The 19,015-nt window shown below is 41.4% G+C and overlaps 1 protein-coding gene across 1 annotated transcript; it reads left to right on the top strand.

Annotated features, from left to right (window-relative positions):
• Positions 1–4,329: 4,329 nt before the first annotated feature.
• LOC107812912 (dirigent protein 25-like) lies at positions 4,330–5,765 on the top strand. Its single transcript, XM_016638094.2, has one exon. It carries the CDS (start codon positions 4,443–4,445, stop codon positions 5,664–5,666), a length of 1,224 nt encoding a protein of 407 aa, XP_016493580.1. The 5' UTR covers positions 4,330–4,442; the 3' UTR covers positions 5,667–5,765.
• Positions 5,766–19,015: the final 13,250 nt, after the last annotated feature.

Raw genomic sequence — 19,015 nt, 5'->3', positions numbered from 1 at the left:
ACACTCCTACTTTCAGATTTAGCAAACATAACAACTGATCATAACAAGCAAATAGATTCAAATCACTAAACTTCAATAAACAATTGAACTTCAAATTAAATCTAACAACATCATAACAGAGATGAATGATTCAAACTAAAATAAACACTCGACATTATGAACATACTTGAAAAATTCAAAAGAAACAAACTTTAAAAAAATACATGAACACAAATTTTCTCCAATACAAACAAAGAACCTGGGTTCGAATGGCAACCTCGATGCGCTGTGTATGTACTGTTTCGACAAACCCCGACCAAAGCTCGAACAAACGAGATGGTTGAGTCTCGTTGTTGAACCAACTGCTCGACGAGGCAGCATGAAAGGTGAGATGTTTGGGTCTGCTGGAGATCGACGAGGAAGTAACAGCCTTGGTGCTCGCGGAGAAGAGAAGGAGGGGAGGTGGCTGGTTTGTTTGGTCATGTATGGAAGTGAGGGTGGCGATGGGGTTTGGTTTCGAACCAGCTGCTCGACGAGGCTGCAGCAGGAGCAGCAGAAGTAGCTTGGTTTCGGAGCAAAGGCGACGAGGCAGCATCATAAGCAGCAGAAGGGAGGCGCTAGGGGCATCGACCAACAGCCATGGGATTTGTTTGGACGTGATGGAGCTGCTAGGAAACAACTGAAGAAGATGAAGCACAATAATGCCATTTTGCTATTGAACAACGAAGATGCAGATCTTCGTGAAAACCCTGACGGGTAAGACCATCACTGTTGAGGTCGAATCCTCCGACACAATCGACAACGTGAAGGCAAGGAAGCTACAGGAGGGAGCTAACGTGACGACGACGAAGCAGCAGTCTTGAAGCAGCCATAGATGTCGAGCTCAAGCTCGACAACGGAGAAGACGAAGTAGTGGCAGCAGGGTCGTTTGGTGTGGATATGGAGGTTCGATGACGGGGGAAAGAGCAGTCGATGGAGGGGTTGTGCGTGTGTGTGAAGGTGAGCAGCCATGGTTGGCTAGGGTTTGGGGTGAAGGTTTTTTGGAGAAGAAGAGAGGGGGTGGCAGATGGGTTTAGTTTAAGTTTTGTGGTTTTTTTTCTTTTTTTTGTTTTGTTTTGTGAAGTATAAGGTAGGAAGATAGGGGTGTTGGGCATTTGGGTTATGGACTGGGTTGACCCGGTTTGAAGTGGACTGGGTCGACCCGATTTGAAGTGGACCGGGTCATGGGGAAGGTTGGGTATTTTTTGGGCTTGTGGCTTGAATTTGAAGAAGAGCTCAATTCCGATTTTCTTTATATTTTTGCTCTCTTTTCTTCTTTTATTTTTCTAAAACTAAATTCTAAAAATCCTTAAATTATTATATAGAACTAAATTAAGTTATAAAAGCGCAAATTAATTCCCAATAACAATTAACACACAATTAAGTAATAATTAAGCATTAAATTGTACTATTGGACATTAAATGCTAAAAATGCAAACGATGCATATTTTTGTAATTTTCATTCTTGTAAAACAAGCTTAATTATTCCTAATTGTAGAATTAAATCCTAAATGCAAATGCGACATATTTTTGTATTTTTTTTATTAATTTAACAAATAAACATGCACAGACAAATATAAATAATTATCCAAAATGTCACAAAAATTCTCAAAATTGCGCACCAAGAAAAATCGTTTTATTTTGAATTTTTGGAAGTAATTCTTTCATAGGGCAAAAATCACGTGCTTACACAAGTAACTTGGTATTTCCTTGTCATGGGCAAGATGCTAAATTTGTGGTGAAATGCTTTCACTTTAGCCTGAAGTTAAGGGTGAAAAAGGACATGGTGCCAAACAATGATTACTTGCAGATCCATTCGTATTTCTTGACTGCAGTAGTGTAAGAATATTTTCGTCTTATCATTGAACCAGATATGTCTACACAAAATTTTAATAACTGAAGTTCCATAGCAGCATCAACAGCAGCAGAAGAAAAAAGAAGAAGAAGAAGAAGAAGAAGAAGAAGGAGGAGGAGGAGGAGGAGGAGGAGGAGGAGAAATGGGGCTGAAGTTATTTAAAAAGTGGGTACAAGTTAAAACAATTTCAAAAAATGGGTATAGGTTAAATGGGGGCGACCAAATAGGGCGCCCCGTGCAATTTTTACTAGTTTTTTCCTAAATCTCGAAATTAACTACTCTCTCCGTATCAATTTATGTGAAAATATTTAACTATACACGGAATTTATAAAGGAAAAGTAAAAAATATTGTTAAAAATTTATAATCTAAATTAAGTCATAAATATTTGTATAAATATATATTATCTCACTAATGGTAAAATAATAGTTTTAATATTAAATTATTTTTAATAAATTGTGTTGTTCTTTTTTGAATATATTAAAAAAATGTGTCACATAAAATGAGACGGAGGAAGTACTAAACATTACCCCTCCTTTCCAATTTATGTGACTCTTTCGCTTTTTTAGAGTCAATTTAACTAATCTTTGAAACTAAATTTGATTAGATTAACTCAATATTTTAAAGTTAAAAATTTAGATATTCAAAACTATATGATAAGTACTATATATTTCAGTTTTTCTCATATCAATATGATAAAAAAAATATATTTCAAAATAATGATCAAAGTTGACATAATTTGGATTTCGAAAAATGAAAATGTTCACATAAATTGAAACGGAAGGCGATATGCTACGGTAGTTTAACGTAAAAATGGCGTGTAGTAGCCACTATTGAAGGTGGTATTTATTTTTTATCCAGAAATTCTAATGTTGAGCAAAATAGCCACTACTCTATTAAAATTAATATGAAAAGACACTTTTACCTTTTCTTCCATTGCTTTTCTTCTCAAACCCTCGCTTCTCTTTGAACTCGGAACTCCGGTTGAGATGGCTTAGTCGTCGGCAACAAAATTCGAAAGCTTTTCTCAAAGTTGAAACTCTCAATTCTCAAGACAAGAAAAAACACTTTTCTCTTCTTTTTGTTGTTGATAATTAGTTGTCTCTTTAACTCAAACTTTACTGTATTGATTATCTTCAAGCTATTGTTTATATTAGCAAAATTCAGAGCTTGTGTGCGCATACACATAACTGTATTGGTGTCGAGTTTTAATCAACAAGTCACATTCTGTCATGTCCTTGATGAGAATATTAGTTTTTATACGGGTACTAGAAAAAAAAGTTTGGTCCTGAACTTAGGTTAAGAAGTCCAAAAGTTAAAGACAATAAGTCCTGAACTTACAGTTACAAGTTCAAAAGTTAAGGACAATAGGTCCTGAAGTCCTGAACTTAGACTAACAAACTCAAAAATTAAGGACAATAGGTCCTGAACTTAGGCTAAGAAGCCCAAAAGTTAAGGACAATAGGTCTTGAACTTAGACTAACAAGCTCAAAAGTTAAAGACATTTGGTCCTAAACTTATAGTTACAAGTTCCAAAGTTAAGGACATGTAGTCCTGAAGTCCTGAAGTTAAGTTCAAAAGTTAAGGACATGTAGTCCTGAAGTCCTGAACTTAGAGTTACAAGTTCAAAAGTTAAGGACATGTAGTTCTGAAGTTCTGAAGTTAAGTTCAAAAGTTAAGGACATGAGCAGAAGGGTATTTTCGTCCGGGTAGTTAAAATTTATTAAAGCAATGGCTAAAGATTAAAGACATTTTAAATAGTGGCTTAAAAATAAGTACATGTGTTATTAGTGGCTAACCGTGCACTTCCCCTAGTTTAACAAAATCAACCTCTCAAGAAATAATTAAATCGCTTAAAAGCATTTAATTCATCTTTGTGCATAGAGCCATAGACTGAGGTACATAGATATATGTAAATTGACCACAGCCACCAAAAATTAAAGTTCTCAAAAATAAGGGAATGGGTGCTTTTATTTAAGAATCATAAACAAGTAACAAGATTAATGAGAATATAAGGTAAGTATATACTTATGATGTAAGAAAATGTTGTTAGAATAATTTGCTCTTCTACAATTTGTTATAATGTTGTTAGAATAATTTTCCAAGTTATCAACACTTATTACAGATAGTCACCTACAAGTGTTTTTTAGTGTACTTTAAATAACTTGATGATAATTGTTTAAGCTGTTCAGCTTCTTCAAGATTTTCGTTCCATTTCTAATTAATTGGAAGATTAAAAGTAAGCTTTTACATCTCATTTTTAGGACTTTTATTTGTTTAATTGCAATTTAAATAGTGATTGGTTTTTATCTGCTACTTACCTAATCAACATCTGGACATAAAATTGGTTTTGCAATCTTCAACTAATGCACTGGAAGGAGTGGAAAGGTTATTAGTACCTAATCCATATATATATGATCAACTCCTATCATACACTCTGAAAAAGTGTTGAAATATCTCTCCATTTTAAGCATATATATAGACACAACCAATTCGTTGTATGCATCAAATTCCAAAGAATCATTTTTGAAGCATCAAACGCCAAAAACATCTCTCTTCCATCAATCTTTCATGGCAACTTCTAAATCCAAACAGTTTCAACTCAAAGCCATCTTTACATTCCTTCTCATTCTAGCTCTCACAATCGCCTCCACTACCGCGCGTAGAATCCTTGACGAGGAGCCCGCCACTCCCACCGTTGCTCCAGAAGCTTCTGATGTAGACGAGGCCCCAACAGCTTCAGGGGCAGTTGTAGGTACAGGCGTTGCAGCTCCTGTTGGTGCAGGAGCGGCTCCTGGTGTTGCAACTCCTACTGGAGTAGGTGCTGGTATTGTAGCACCTGTTGCTACAGGAGCTGCAACTCATGTTGATGCAGGTGCTGGTGTTGCAGCTCCTTCTGGGTCAGGTGCTGGTACTGCAGCACCTACCAGTGCAGGAGCTGCAGGTGTTACAACACACGTAGGTGATGCAGGAGCTGCAGGTGTTACAACACACGTAGGTGATGCAGGAGCTGCAGGGGTTGCAGGTGGTGCAGCACCCGTAGGTAGTGCAAGTGCTGCTGCAACTGCTGCGACAGCTGGTGGAGCCGTAGCAGGTGGAGCTGGTGAAGATGATCATATATTTTCCTTTTTCATGCACGATATTCTTGGAGGATCAAACCCTTCAGCAATAGCAGTAACTGGCATCGCAACCAACCCTTCGTTAAGCGGACAAGTACCCTTCGCAAAGCCAAATGGTGCAGTTCTAGCAGTCGACAACGGTGTCCCAGTAAACAGCAACAACAACGGAATCATCAGCAACAACAATATCCCTTTTCTCACAGGTCTTAGCGGAACAGCTTCTAACGTTGTTCAAAACAACGGAAACAACATCATTGGTGGAGGTTCTGGTTTCCCCGCCTTAAACATGGCTCAGTTAGGATCAGGAATCACGTTCCAAAAACTCATGTTCGGTACACTGACAGTGTTCGACGATGAATTAACAGAAAGTCATGAACTTAACTCTGGCCTAGTTGGTAAAGCACAAGGATTTTACGTTGCGAGTTCAGAAGATGGAAATAGTCAGACTATGGCTTTTACAGTGATGTTTCATAGTGGAAGTTATAGTGATAGCCTTACTTTCTTTGGAGTACACAGGACTAGGGTTTCGGAATCACATCTTGCTATTATGGGTGGCACTGGAAAGTATGTAAATGCTAAAGGATTTGCTACTGTTAAGACATTTCCAGCTGCTAACCAACAAGAAACTGATGGTGTGCAGACTCTGCTTCATATTACTGTCTATCTTGCTTACTAGGGTGTTGTAGTCATTTTTATTGCTTTGTTGTGTTGTGCTTTATTCAGAGATTTGTATCAGATGTTTAATTTGAAACAATATTGTGAAAATTTGTTGTTATTCTTTTGTTCCAGATACTCATTGAAGTGAGCCTCAAAGATCCCTTATGGGACCACCAATGGTGTTCTCAATTTCCCATTTTAATAGCCCAATTCATCGTAGAAATGACACCAGGTAGCCACTTTAAAGTGCTGTTATTTAGGAATTAGCCAATTTGTCTTGAATTTCAATTTTTCAGTTCAATTTTCCTGGACTGAATTCTCTTGAAATTAAGATTTTTAGGACAAAATAAGTGTTGGCTAATCCCTAAATAGTAGCCTTAAGAATGGCTATTTGTGCACTTCCCCCTTTCCCCCCTATTGATCGAGTAAGAACTGAGATGGGCTGTTTACTAAATATAGACCGGAATTACGTAACAGTAATTAGGTGAAGGCTAGGCCCATATCATATACTGCCTACTCCATACTATCTAGTTTTTGATATGGAGTCTTGACTGAACAGGAAGTTCAAGATGTTAAATCGATTCATATAGTAGACATGATAAAAGAAACCACTAAAGTAATGGTAGAAAAGCTTAGTTTAATAAGCAAATATCAAATGAAAACTTGACCTTGGTATATTTTAGTAATTTGGTTTCTTGAAAGTTATGAAAATTGGATAAAATGTACTTGTGTATATTCTATTAATTTGATTTCTTGGCATTGTTTATAAAGAACAACGCCAATATTTTGAAACATTCCTGAATAAAAAGTGTCGGACGAATTCGGAGCGAACGACTTTAAATGTAGTTATGAGGTGCTCAAGCAGGGGAGGAAGTGTACCAAAGGCAAGGGTAGGGAAGTTCTCCGTGGAGCTAGAGTTGAACTTAGGCGCCTTATTGTACTATCTGAATTGTTTCTTTTTTTATTATGAATCTTTGTCCGTACAAATGATTTATGCTTGTATTCGGTGTTTCCTTGAGATTGGTAAAGCGAAATGAGGCAATCCTAACCCATTGAGTATTCTTCCTCGGGCCATCGATATCGTACACTCTATTGAAATAAATTTCGCAAAAAACCAGCTAAATCGTCACCTATTAAATCAAATATCAATTTCCTATAGTTATAGTTGTAATCACTGGAGCGCATTTCTCTTCACATCACTTAATTAGTATTGAATACATATGTTCAATTTCACCAAAGATCATCCTTTCTTCTATCTTCAGCTTCCTCATTATTCACCAGCTGAATCCTTCCGTAAAAAAAAAAAAAAAAAAAAAAAAAGATTAAGAAAAATTAATGACATTCCAATAATTATCTAACTAATACTACTGGTTGGAGCCTCACAGCCAATGCAGTAACTACTCATTTTCCTGTTTGACAAAAGGCATGTTAGATAGTAATTCGATACCAATCTGCTTCCTAATAATTACACATTACCACCGCACTGTAGTTAAGCAATCACTGCAATGGAAAGAAACAAAAAGAAAAAGATGATACACGTAAGTCATGAAATTAATAAACCAAAAGAAATATAACAAGGAGAAAAAAGGTAAAAGGAGGCAAAAAAAAAGGCCCACAGCTTTAATCGCGTGCTCAAGGATCAAATAATTTCAGTACGACCCACATATTCAAATAAATAAATCTTCTTTTTAATTAAGTTGGATAAAGTGTATTAATGAAATTTTTAGCTATAATAATGAATGAAGAAAATCCGTTGTCGCACTTTCCATCCAGAGGAGCAAACGCTAGAAAACATCCAAGGACAAGAAATTCCTTTCTAGGTTGTATAGTTGGATATATGTCTGTATTTGTAACCCTACCAAATATTTACGAGATAATTATTAAAGTAAAGTTAATTATTGAATATTCATAATATTATTTTTTCGGATTAGAGTAACATGATTTTTACTTGTGATTAATTTGTAAATGCTTCATTGAGTTAATTTAGCAGTACACAATTCAAGAAATCCGCTTTCAATTAATCCTGATCAACTTATACATCAAGAAAAGAGAATTTATTAATTAAACAACTTTCATATAGATTAATTATTTAAAAATTTGCTAGTGAAGAAATTTCATTATTCAACTTAACGAGGAATTTAAATACTATTTGTGTATATCTTCAAACCTAACTCTAACTTATAGTCAGTGGCGAAGCTAGGTAGGGGAAAGATAGGGGGGCAAAAATTATATCGTATATAAAAGATAAAAGTTTTTTTCATGTATATATATTAGATGTTGAGTCCCCTTAACTTTTTTGCTTAATTATGTTTTTTATTTTTTAATTTTCCTTGATGAAAATACTATTTCTTATAGTACCTTTTCGTTTTCTATGTAGGTAATTTTTTTTTCCCGGTGCAACTCTTCTGACTCCGTTTTTTATGAAGGGTGATGATAGGCTATAATAACATATTTTAGTCTCTTATTACACTCTAATTTACTACACTTTAATTGAGTTTGAGCTTTAATCACTAGTATTTTGCACTAATTGTGCGCTTTAAGCCTTGTAGGGGTGATTCAGAGCTATATAGATATTATGGAATGAACTCAAGTGATTTGGAGCTTTGAAGTCTGAATAAAAGCCCAAGGAATTAAGTCGGGATCGTGTTCGGGAATCAACGTGTATACGGTCAAAATCACATGCCTCTGATTTATAGGCTCGAAGGTCCATTCTAAGCCCAAATCCGGGCGAGGTCGAGTTCGATACCGGTGGACCATACTCGAGCTCGAAGACAGAATACAATGCTCGGAGATAGGAGTTCGAGGAATATCAAGGTCAAGTATGCTCGACCCCGGAATAGTACTGTTATGAATTTATAACAGAATGAGCTGGATTCCTGCCACGTCTCCAATATCATGGTGCAAATTCCGGAGTAGGATTGTACAATTCCGTACTAGGCGGTTAGACAGCGGTACTAAGAATATTCCTTACTTTAAATAGAAACATTCCTTATTTTGGATTCCCCTATTATATAAAGGGGACCTCAATCATTTGTAGGATCATCTAATCATTGAGCAAAGATTATACTCTCTACTTTTTCCTACTGTTCATCAAAATCATCTTTTAGCTCTACTGTTCTTACTTACTTTTCTTGCTTAATTGTTCTTATTGTTCTAAGTCCATCTCGAGGTCACTAAGCAGTACTGCTAAGTAATATTAGTTTGATTCACTTCTATCTTTCATTTCTATTTCATATTTCTTGATTATCAATTGGTATTGAACTAAATCACATATCTTTAAAACCACTAATCAAATTTAATTGTTACTCGTATTTTCGAGGTAAACAATTTGGCGCCCACCGTGGGGCTAAAGACAATAGTGATTATTTCTTTACCGATTCTCATTACACACGTTGTTTTTACACTTTTTCTTGTCAAGATTTTTTGATTCTCAAGCTGAAACATGTCTAGCACACAAAACACACCTATTCATGCAACGAAGGTCTTAGAGAAAATAGCAGTATAGTCGGTGTACTACCAATACACCTTGAGGAAGTGCTAAATATGGAGCCAGTTGATGTCAGTTCGCATAGTGTTCTAAATGCTGATTCAAGCACAGACCCCGGAGGGAATGCACGCAGGGAAGCCCGATCTGGTGGCTAAGAAGCACTAGGAATGAGAGATGGGGGAATCAGCCTCCAGGTTATATTCGAAATGCTGCAAGCTCAGCAAATCGCCATCGCTCAACTTCAAAGTCAGAATAAGACTCCGAGTATAGCTGAACCAGAAAATACTCGTCGTGCTGAACCAGCGCAAGAGAGGTCAAACGGAAATGACTCGGGGACTAACCCCGCTATTATGAGGATGCTCGAAGAGCTTACCAAGAGGATCGAGTCCGGGGAAGAGAAGATTGAAGAAAATGACAAAACGGTGGAGATTTACAACACCCGTGTTGATCGAATACCGGGGGCACCTCCGATCTTGAAAGGTTTAGATGCCAAAAAGTTCATACAAAAACCATTCCCCCAGAGTGCGGCTCCGATGCCCATTCCCAAGAAGTTTCGCATGTCCGATATTCCCAAATACAATGGGAAAACTGACCCTAACGAGCATATTACTTTATACACTTGTGGGATCAAAGGAAATGATTTGAATGACGATGAGATCGAATCGGTCTTGTTAAAAAAATTTGGAGAAACATTGTTGAAAGGAGCTATGATTTGGTACCACAACTTGCCTCCTAATTCTATTGATTCATTTGCTATGTTAGCAGATGCCTTCATGAAAGTACATGCCGGGGCCATAAAGGTGGCAACGAGGAAATCAGACGTCTTCAAGATAAAACAAAGGAACGACGAAATGTTGAGGGAGTTCATGTCCAAATTTCAGATGGAAAGAATGGAGTTACCACCTGTCTCCAACGATTGGGTAGTGCAGGCCTTTATGCAGTGTTTGAACGAATGGAGTTCGATAACATCTCGACAATTAAAGCAGAACTTGATCGAGTATCCAGCTATGACGTGGTCAGATATGCATAATTGTTACCAGTCCAAGATTAGGGTCGAGGACGACCAGTTGGGAGCCCACTCGGGCTCAGTTCATCCTAACAGGCTGGCGGCTAAGCCCCCGAGGGATACAGACAGGGAATCAAGGTTCAATAAAGAACATTATCAGCCATATATCGATAGGAGGAACAACGGCTCGGGTCGTAACACTCATCGAAATAATCGGAGAAATGATCGAGGTCAGAGTTCTCGGGAACACATGAGTAACAATTGGTTCGATAAACACACCGACTCTGTGGAGGCACCTCGACTGTCAGAATATAATTTTTGTGTAGATGCATTAGGGATCGTCTCAGCTATTTGAAAGATTAAGGATACCAAGTGGCCTAAGCCTATTCAAACCGATCCCTCTCAAAGAAACCTAAAGTTGATGTGCATGTATCATGGCACACATGGTCATAGAATAGAAGACTGCAGGCAACTAAGGGACAAAGTGGCTCATTTGTTCAATGAGGGCCACCTTCGAGAATTCCTAAGTGATTGGGCTAAGAATCACTTCAGGGAGAGAGATGCAAGGAAAAATGAGCAAGAAGAACCACAACATGTAATCCACATGATCATTAGCGGAGTCGATGTCCCTCAACGACATGTGTTCAAACACACCAAAGTATCAATCACCATAGGAAAATGGACTCAGAGTTATGTGCCCGAGGACGTCTTATCATTCCGTAATGAGGAAGAAGAAGGCATATCTCAGCCTCACAACGATGCCCTGGTAATCTCTATCCTTTTAAATAAAATTCAAGTTAAACGTGTTGTAGTGGATCCAGGTAGCTCAGTAAACATAATCAGATCTAGGGTCGTGGAACAACTCGGCCTACAAGATCAGATTGTACCTGCATCCCAGGTCTTGAATGGCTTCAACATGGCAAGTGAAACAACAAAGGGAGAGATTATCTTGCCAGTAAACGTAGCTAGGACCATACAAGACACTATATTCTATGTCATCAAAGGTGACATAAGGTATAACACACTCCTCAGGAGGCTATGGATACACAACATGAGGGCGGTGCCTTCAACTCCTCACCAAATGATGAAATACCAAATAGAGGAAGGAGTGAAAACAGTCTACGGAGAGCAACATCCTTGTTTACCATGAAAATGGTAACAACAATTAAATATGTAAATGGGATTCTAAAAATACGTGATCTATTTTTATGCTAGTTGTTAGAGAAGATGATGCTAGGAATATGAAGTTTAATGATGAAATGCAAGCTAAAACGAGGCAATAATCAGACCGAGGGGCTTACTGCCCTAGCTTCGGACTGGTCGATGGAGGCAAAAAGGGATCTCGGGGCTCGACAGTGAAGCTTGATTAAGCCCCCGCGAATGAGACGGGGACTATACATCTGGATCAAATGATTCAGGGTGAAGGGTATTCCCTCTATCATGCTCGAGTAATGCCTGATCATATAAACCACACGCCAGAACGAAGGATGAACTTTGAGAACATCTGACCTGATCCTAGTGGAAAAGATATTGTTCTTTGAGAAGTGGAACGTCGGGCGTAAATAAACGCGGTGCCTTTACCCCTTCTTGGTGATTTCTTTTTATGCGCCTAACTCTACCTTTCTTGTCTCTTTAGCCGTAGTGGTTTATCCCGGTGCGGTATCGGATCTCTAGGGTTGGATTGGTCATTTGTACTCAATCTGCCCGCATATCGATCGAACGTGGCGATATTTATCCTGAGCTCGGTGGGAAGCCAAAGACTATGGTAAGCCTTAAGCCTTGATGCATCTGTATATTTTGAAGCAGCTTGCTGTTACTAACTTTCTTCATCCCGTGCATTTAACCTCTGCATCTATGTAGGTCTGGGAGGAATCCCACTGATGAGGAGGTGCCACCTGTTGGAGGGGACACTCTAATGCTTGGTGAGGAGAAGAAAAGGCAAGAGAGCCTATCGGCTAAGCCACCGGAGCTTAAGAGGGTCAAGGTGGATTATTCCAAGGTTGAACCATCAGTTTGGACCTTCGGGGTGGCAAGAAATCCTTGTGCTGAAGGTGAGGGAGAAAGCAGCTTCTCAGTACCCCACGAAGAGCATTTGGGATCGATTGATCCTCGGGTCATGGGGATAGATGCTTTCGGACAGGAATCTGATGTTGGCGCAGCCCAGCTTTATGGCGGTGAGGCAATGGATGGGGTATCGAGCACTGCCCTTGAATTGGCAGGTGGCCGGAGTCTTCCTCGAGCCGGGAAGCCCTTGGCGGGTAGTTTAGAGGGACCTCGATATGGGACCCGGGATGAACAAAGGATGAAGATCCTGGCTGACCCCGTTAGCCTGTTGGTTATTGTTGATTCTCCTAAGGAGGAGATCCTTCCATCTTACGGAATTCAAGATGAGTCTTGCAAGGAGCCTTCCGCGACAGGAGCATTGATCAAAGGTGGAGACGCACTCGAGGGGCCGGCGATCATTATTGAGGATAGTTCCGAGGTCAACGCCTCATTTATTTTTGGCGAGATGGGCAGGCTTTGTGAGCGAGTAACTTCTGCTATCCTTGTCTACTGCTTCGGGTTGCTCCGACCTTTATTCTCCTAACTTTTCTATGCGGTTTCAGGCCGAAGTGCTTTATAACCAGGATCTCGCCCAGTATCAGGATGAGGTGAGCCGTCGTGAATATGAGAAAGCCTATTTCACCGAACCGGTTATTCATCCCCTGCTTTTGCTATCTTTGAGCCTTTGTGAAATTCCTTCGCTTTTAACTCTTCGGGCCTTGATTTGTGTAGTTTGAGAAGGAGAACGCCCTGCTGAAAGGGGAGCTTCGGGGTAGAGATGCTTAAATCTCCGAGCTTAGTCAGTATGTGAGTGAGGTGGCTTCCGAGAGGGACAGCTTTAGGGGGAGAGTTACCTTTATTTAACATCATCTCCAAGACGCGAAGGAGGGTAGTGGCAAGTATAAGAGCCTTCATTCCGAGCTGATGGGTGCATTATTTTCGATCAAGGCTGAGGCCGAGGCGCTTGTATGTTTTCATGGGTGAGGAGTGGTCATCGCAGATTCTTGCGTTGAGAGGACGTTCGAGGGGGCTGGCCCAACTTTACCTCGAGCCGCAGATTGTGTTTGGCCAGACTCCCAAAGGCTGACCATCGAGGGTGCATTGGAAGGTAGCTCAAGCAGTGTTAAAAATGGGGGTGGATCCCCGGAGAGAGAGGACACCATTGAGAAGGGGCCGTCAGGGGATTCGTAATCGCCTAGATGCAACCTTTGAGGCTGTCGGTTCGGCTAGATTAAGATATGTTATTTTTTCCTATTAATCTCCCTGTTTATATATAGTACTTTTATTTTGGCATATGTATGAAGAGAATCTCGTGGCTTCGTTTCCCTTATTCCCCTTTATGCTCTGAATTCAGCAAGGATTGGTGAAACAACCTTAGACCCGCAATATAGCTCTGTGGCCCATTTAGGCTGGTTCGGGAGTTATCGTCTGGTTGGTCGATGCGGCCTCTGGTGTGAACTGCCATGAGGGGTCTTGCGCTTTTGCCAGCAATTTTGCATTGAGTTTCCAGGCCGGGTTTATCTCGAGCCTTATTGATTTTTGCTCCCCTCTGACTGAGGGGTCGGGTGATGACGGTTCTTATCCCTTGCCCTTGGGCATTTGTATTTGGCTTGTTTTAGGTTCAGTTTCCAAGTCGTATTGCGACTCGAGCTTTAATTGACCCTCGAGCTTTTTGTGCCTACATGGGCGGTTAGTGATGGCTCTTGCGCCTTGGGTCGAAGTGACCCTTTGAGTGTGTGGCCCGGAGGCTCATTTGGCTGGCTACAATGGCGCTTACGCTGCACTTAGGCATGTTGTAGTTTAACTTTTTGGATCCGATCTCCGAATCGGGTTACGACTCGAGCTCATTTTAATCCTCAAGTTTTCAATTTCTACGCTAGCGACAGTGGCTCTTACGCAGTTTTGGTCGTCGAGACCTTTTAGTGTGTAGCCCGGAGGCTTATTTGGCTGGTGACAATGGCTCTTACACTTTTGCCCGTAGGCATTTTGTAGGCTTTGTATTCCTCTCATTAAGGTCTTTTGAAATAATTTTGCCTGACCCGTCGTCGGTTCGGGAAAAACCTCGATTTTAAGTCGTTAGCGGCGATGTTTGAGCACCTCGGAAGGTTTTTAGCTCGTAGGCCAAGTAGATCGAAGCCTTGTGATTTGGAGCTGACATGGTCGAAGCTCGTTTGCCTGTTGAGGGAAGCCTGTTTTAACTGGTTCTTTTCGAAGTATATTCGAAGTCGTGGCCTATGATTTTGTTTAGCGACAGTCGGGCGTCCCCGAGTCGCGTTAATTTGGATAAATCAACCGTTTTAACCGTAGTCATATGTGTTTGGCCGGAGCCATTTTTGATCCCAAGGGTATTCCCTTTCGGGATTCTTACAAATGCGACGTATAGCCTAAACTTCGGGATTTTGAGTTTAATGCATGTAGTAAGGTTTTACAAAATTGTTCATGCTTGTTGAGGTCTTACAATTTGTCATGCCTGTTGAGGTCTTACAATTTGTCATGCCTGTTGAGGTCTTACAGTTTGTGTTGCTATGTAGAATAGATCTGGTTATACCGACTCTGCCCGCTCGGGGTCTTACGGCCTCAGGTTTCCCAGTGTAAGGTGATTGGCAATAGTCTCCGAGTTATCAAGTTTGCTTGGGCTCGAAGGCCGTTATTCGTGAGCTCAGAGTTGCCTTGTTGGGGCCCTATAAGCCCGGAGTTCCAACCTTGGAGTCGTGCGGGTGTCAAATTGTTGGCGCTAAGTCTCCGAGTATTTCGGGATGCATTTGATGGAGGGATCCCTGTCGAAAGTATACTGAGATTTCCTCTGTTGGAGTATGAGATGCTAAAAGATATTCTTTTATTGCTTAGCATAAATACATGCTGCTTCGTCGTTGTGAGCTCGGCTCATGCGGGGCCGGCTACTTGGGCCGTTTGATCCGGTACATTGTTTCCTATTGGAGTCTCATTCGTCATTTTCCCGGGGCGGGGATGATTGCAAAGGGAGTCTTGTAGGCTCTTTGAATCCGTCTTGGGAAGTGCGTGGACATTGCTTCATTAAAAATCTTGCCGGCAAAAACCCATTTTGGGATAAAAAACCCGGTCGAAGGAAAAGAGTGTGTTGTTTGCTTGAGGATATTTGTGGGGTTTTACAATTTCATGCCCTAACAGTAATATCGCTTAAGCATCGATACATTCCAGTTACTCGGAAGCTGTTCGCCCTCCATAATGCCAAGTTTATAGGATCATTTGCCAACTATCCCAAGGATACGGTACGACCCTTCCCAATTCTGGCCCAGCTTCCCTTCATTAGAGTTCGGGTGTTGAGAGTAACCTTCCTCAGGACCAAGTCTCTGATCCCAAAGTATCGGAAATTTGTTCTTCTATTGTAGTATCTTTCAATTTTCTGCATCTGGGCAGCCATCCGAACCAGCAAGGCTTCCCGTCTTTCGTCGAGTAACTCGAGGGTCGTTGCCATAGCTTCGTTGTTCGACCCCTCATTGGTGTGCCGGAACCTGGAACTTGGTTCCCCGACCTGCACTGGTATCAGTGCTTCAGCGCCATATACTAGAGAGAAGGGTGTCTCCCCGGTGCTAGATTTTGGAGTTGTCCGATATGCCCACAACACCTCGGGCAACGTTTCTCTCCATTTTCCCTTGGTGCTCTCCAATTTCTTTTTCAAGTTTTGAATGATGGTTTTATTCGTAGATTCGGCCTAGCCATTCGCACATGGGTGATATGACATCGACAAGATTCTCTTGATTTTGTTGTCTTCAAGGAACTGTGTTACCTTGCTCCCGATGAATTGCCTCCTATTGTCGCATGTTATTTCGGACGAGATCCCGACCCGACATATGATATGTTCCCATATAAAATTGATGACTTCCTTCTCTCTTATTTTCTTGAAGGCCTGCGCTTCCACCCACTTTGAGAAGTAATCAATCATAAACAGAATGAATCTAGCCTTACCTGGCGTCATCGGCAAAGGGCCGACGATGTCCATTCCCCATTTCATGAATAGCCATAAAGATAAAACAGAATGTAGTTGTTCGCCGGGCTGGTGGATCATGGGAGCGAACCTTTGACACTTGTCGCATTTTCGAACGAATTCCCTAGCATCCTTTTGCATGTTGTCCCAATAGTAGCCCGCTCTGATCACCTTTCAGACTAAGGAGTCGGTCCTAGAGTGATTTCTGCAGGTTCCCTCATGGATCTCTCGAAGCACATAATCTGTGTTGCTCGGCCCCAAGCATATCGCCAGGGGGCCATCATAAGTTCTCCTGTACACAACCCTATTTCCGTTGAGCGAGAACCATGCCGCCTTAGTTTGCAAGGCCCTCGATTTTTTTGGGTCTGCTGGTAATTTCCCGTTCTTCAGATAAATGATGTATTTGTTTCTCCAATCCCATGTCAGGCTGGTGGAGTTAATTTCCGCGTGACCTTCCTCGACTACAGATTTGAACAGTTGGATGACAGCTTTGGGGAGCAGGTCTTCTTCTTCAGCGGAGGACCCCAGGTTTGGGAGGGCGTCAGCCTCGCTGTTCTGCTCTCAGGGTACATATACTAAGGTCCATTCTTTGAAGCGATGTAATGTGAATTGGATTTTGTCCAAGTACTTTTGCATCCTGTCCTTTCGAGCTTCGTAGCTTCCATTCACTTGGCTTACCACGAGGAGCGAATCGCATCTTGCCTCGATAGTCTCGGCTCCCAAATTTTTAGCCAACTCTAAACCTGCAATCATAGCCTCATACTCGGCTTCATTTTTAGTTAGCCTTGCAGTTTTTATGGATTGCCTGATTATGCCGCCGACGGGCGGCTTTAGGACTATACCGAGTCTGGATCATCTTATGTTTGTGGCACCATCTGTGAACAGGGTCCATACCACGGAGGACGTGCCTTATTTTAATAAAATTTCCCTCTCTACCTCGGGCATGAGGGATGGCAAGAAATCGGCTACGAAATCTGCCAGTATTTGGGACTTGATGGTCGTTCGAGGATGATACTCGATATCATACCCCCTGAGTTCAATGGCCCATTTGTCCAATTGACCCGATAACTCAGGTTTATGCAGTACACTCCGGAAGGAATAAGTCGACAGGATGCAGATACGGTGGCACTGAAAGTAAGGCTTCAGCTTACGCGAAGCGCTTATCAGTGCGAGAGCCAATTTTTCCAGATGGGGGTACCAGGTTTTGGTGTCCCCCCAAGGTTCGTCTTACATAATAAATAGGAAATTGCGTACCTTGATATTCTCGAACTAGTACGTCGCTTACCGCTATTTCGGACACAACCAGGTATAGGTATAGCGTTTCATCCTCCTTGGGTGTGTGCAGCAAAGACGGGTTAGACAGGTACCGTTTCAGTTCTTCTAGGGCGTGCTGGCATTCTGGAGTCCAGTCGAAGTTGTTCTTTCTTTTGAGTAGGGTAAAGAAATGGTGGCTTTTGTCTAATGATCTCGATATGAATCTACCCAGGGCTGCGATCCACCTGTCAACCGTTGGATGGCTTTTACATTGTTCACCACTGTGATCTCTTCGACAGCTTTTATTTTGTCTAGGTTGATCTCGATCCCCCTGTTTGAAACCATGAAGCCTAGGAATTTGCTCGAGCCTACTCCAAAGGCACACTTCTCAGGATTTAGCTTCATGTTGTAGCTTCTGAGGATGTTGAAAGTTTCCTGCAAATGGGTCAGATGGTCCTCTGCGCGCAGGGATTTGACTAACATATCATCAATATATACCTCTCTGATGCTTGAACATTTTATTAACTAGGAGATGGTATGTTGCTCCCGCATTTTTTAGCACGAAGGGCATTACATTATAGCAATATGTGCCATATTTCATGATGAATGAGGTCTTTTCCCTATCCTCGGGGTTCATCTGGATTTGATTGTACCCCAAGTAGGCATCAAGGAAAGCGAGGGTCTCGTGGCCGGCCATAGCATCGATCAGACAATCGATATTAGCAACGGGAAGGAATCTTTGGGGCACGCTTTATTCAAATCTTTATAATCTACGGACATCCTTAGCTTGTTCCCTATTTTTTGGCACTACCACTACGTTAGCTAGCCATTCGGGATACTTTACCTCCCTAATGGATCCAATTTTAAGGAGTTTCACTACCTCCTCTTTGATGAAGGCATGTTTTACCTCGGACTGCATTCTTCTCTTTTGCTTCACGAGTTTGAATTTGGGATCAACGCTTAGACTGTAGGAGGTTATTTCCGGTAGGATACCTGACATATCTAGGTGGGACTAGGCGAAATAGTCAATATTGTTACTAAGAAATTAAATAAACCCTGTCCTGAGTTCGGGGGTCAGCCCCATTCCCGGGTATACCTTGCGACCTGGAAGGTGCTCGATCAAAACGGTCTGCTCCATCTCTTCGACTGTTGACTTGGTCGCATCCGATTCCTCGGGGGTGACGAAGGTTTGGGGGGCAAAGAAGTCTTCCCTATCCTTTTCAAGGGTCTACACGCTTCCCTCCTCGTCTGAGACCGCGCATGTGGGGGTTGGTGTCTCATGGTGGACCGCGAACATTTCCCTCACTGCCTGTTGTTCTCCATATATGGTCGTGATGCCATCCCTCATGGGAAACCTTATCACCTGGTGTAAGGTCGAGGCACTGCCCTTATGTTGTGTATCTAAGTCCTGCCAAGTAAGGCGTTGTATCTCATGTCGCCGTCGATTACTTGAAACTCGGTGTTCTGTATTGTTCCAGACCTGTCGATCGGGAGGGTGATCTCTCCTTTCGTTTCTTCTCCGATCATATTAAAGTTGTGGAGGATTTGAGGGGTGGGAACGACTTGATTGAGAATCCCTAGTTGTTCTACTACTTCCGACCTGATTATGTTGGC

The sequence above is a fragment of the Nicotiana tabacum genome, chromosome 18 (genome assembly GCF_000715075.1).
Source record: "Nicotiana tabacum cultivar K326 chromosome 18, ASM71507v2, whole genome shotgun sequence".
Taxonomy (NCBI): Eukaryota; Viridiplantae; Streptophyta; class Magnoliopsida; order Solanales; family Solanaceae; genus Nicotiana; species Nicotiana tabacum.
The sequence above is the reverse complement of the archived record's forward strand: the minus strand, read 5'-3'. Positions and strand labels throughout refer to the sequence as shown.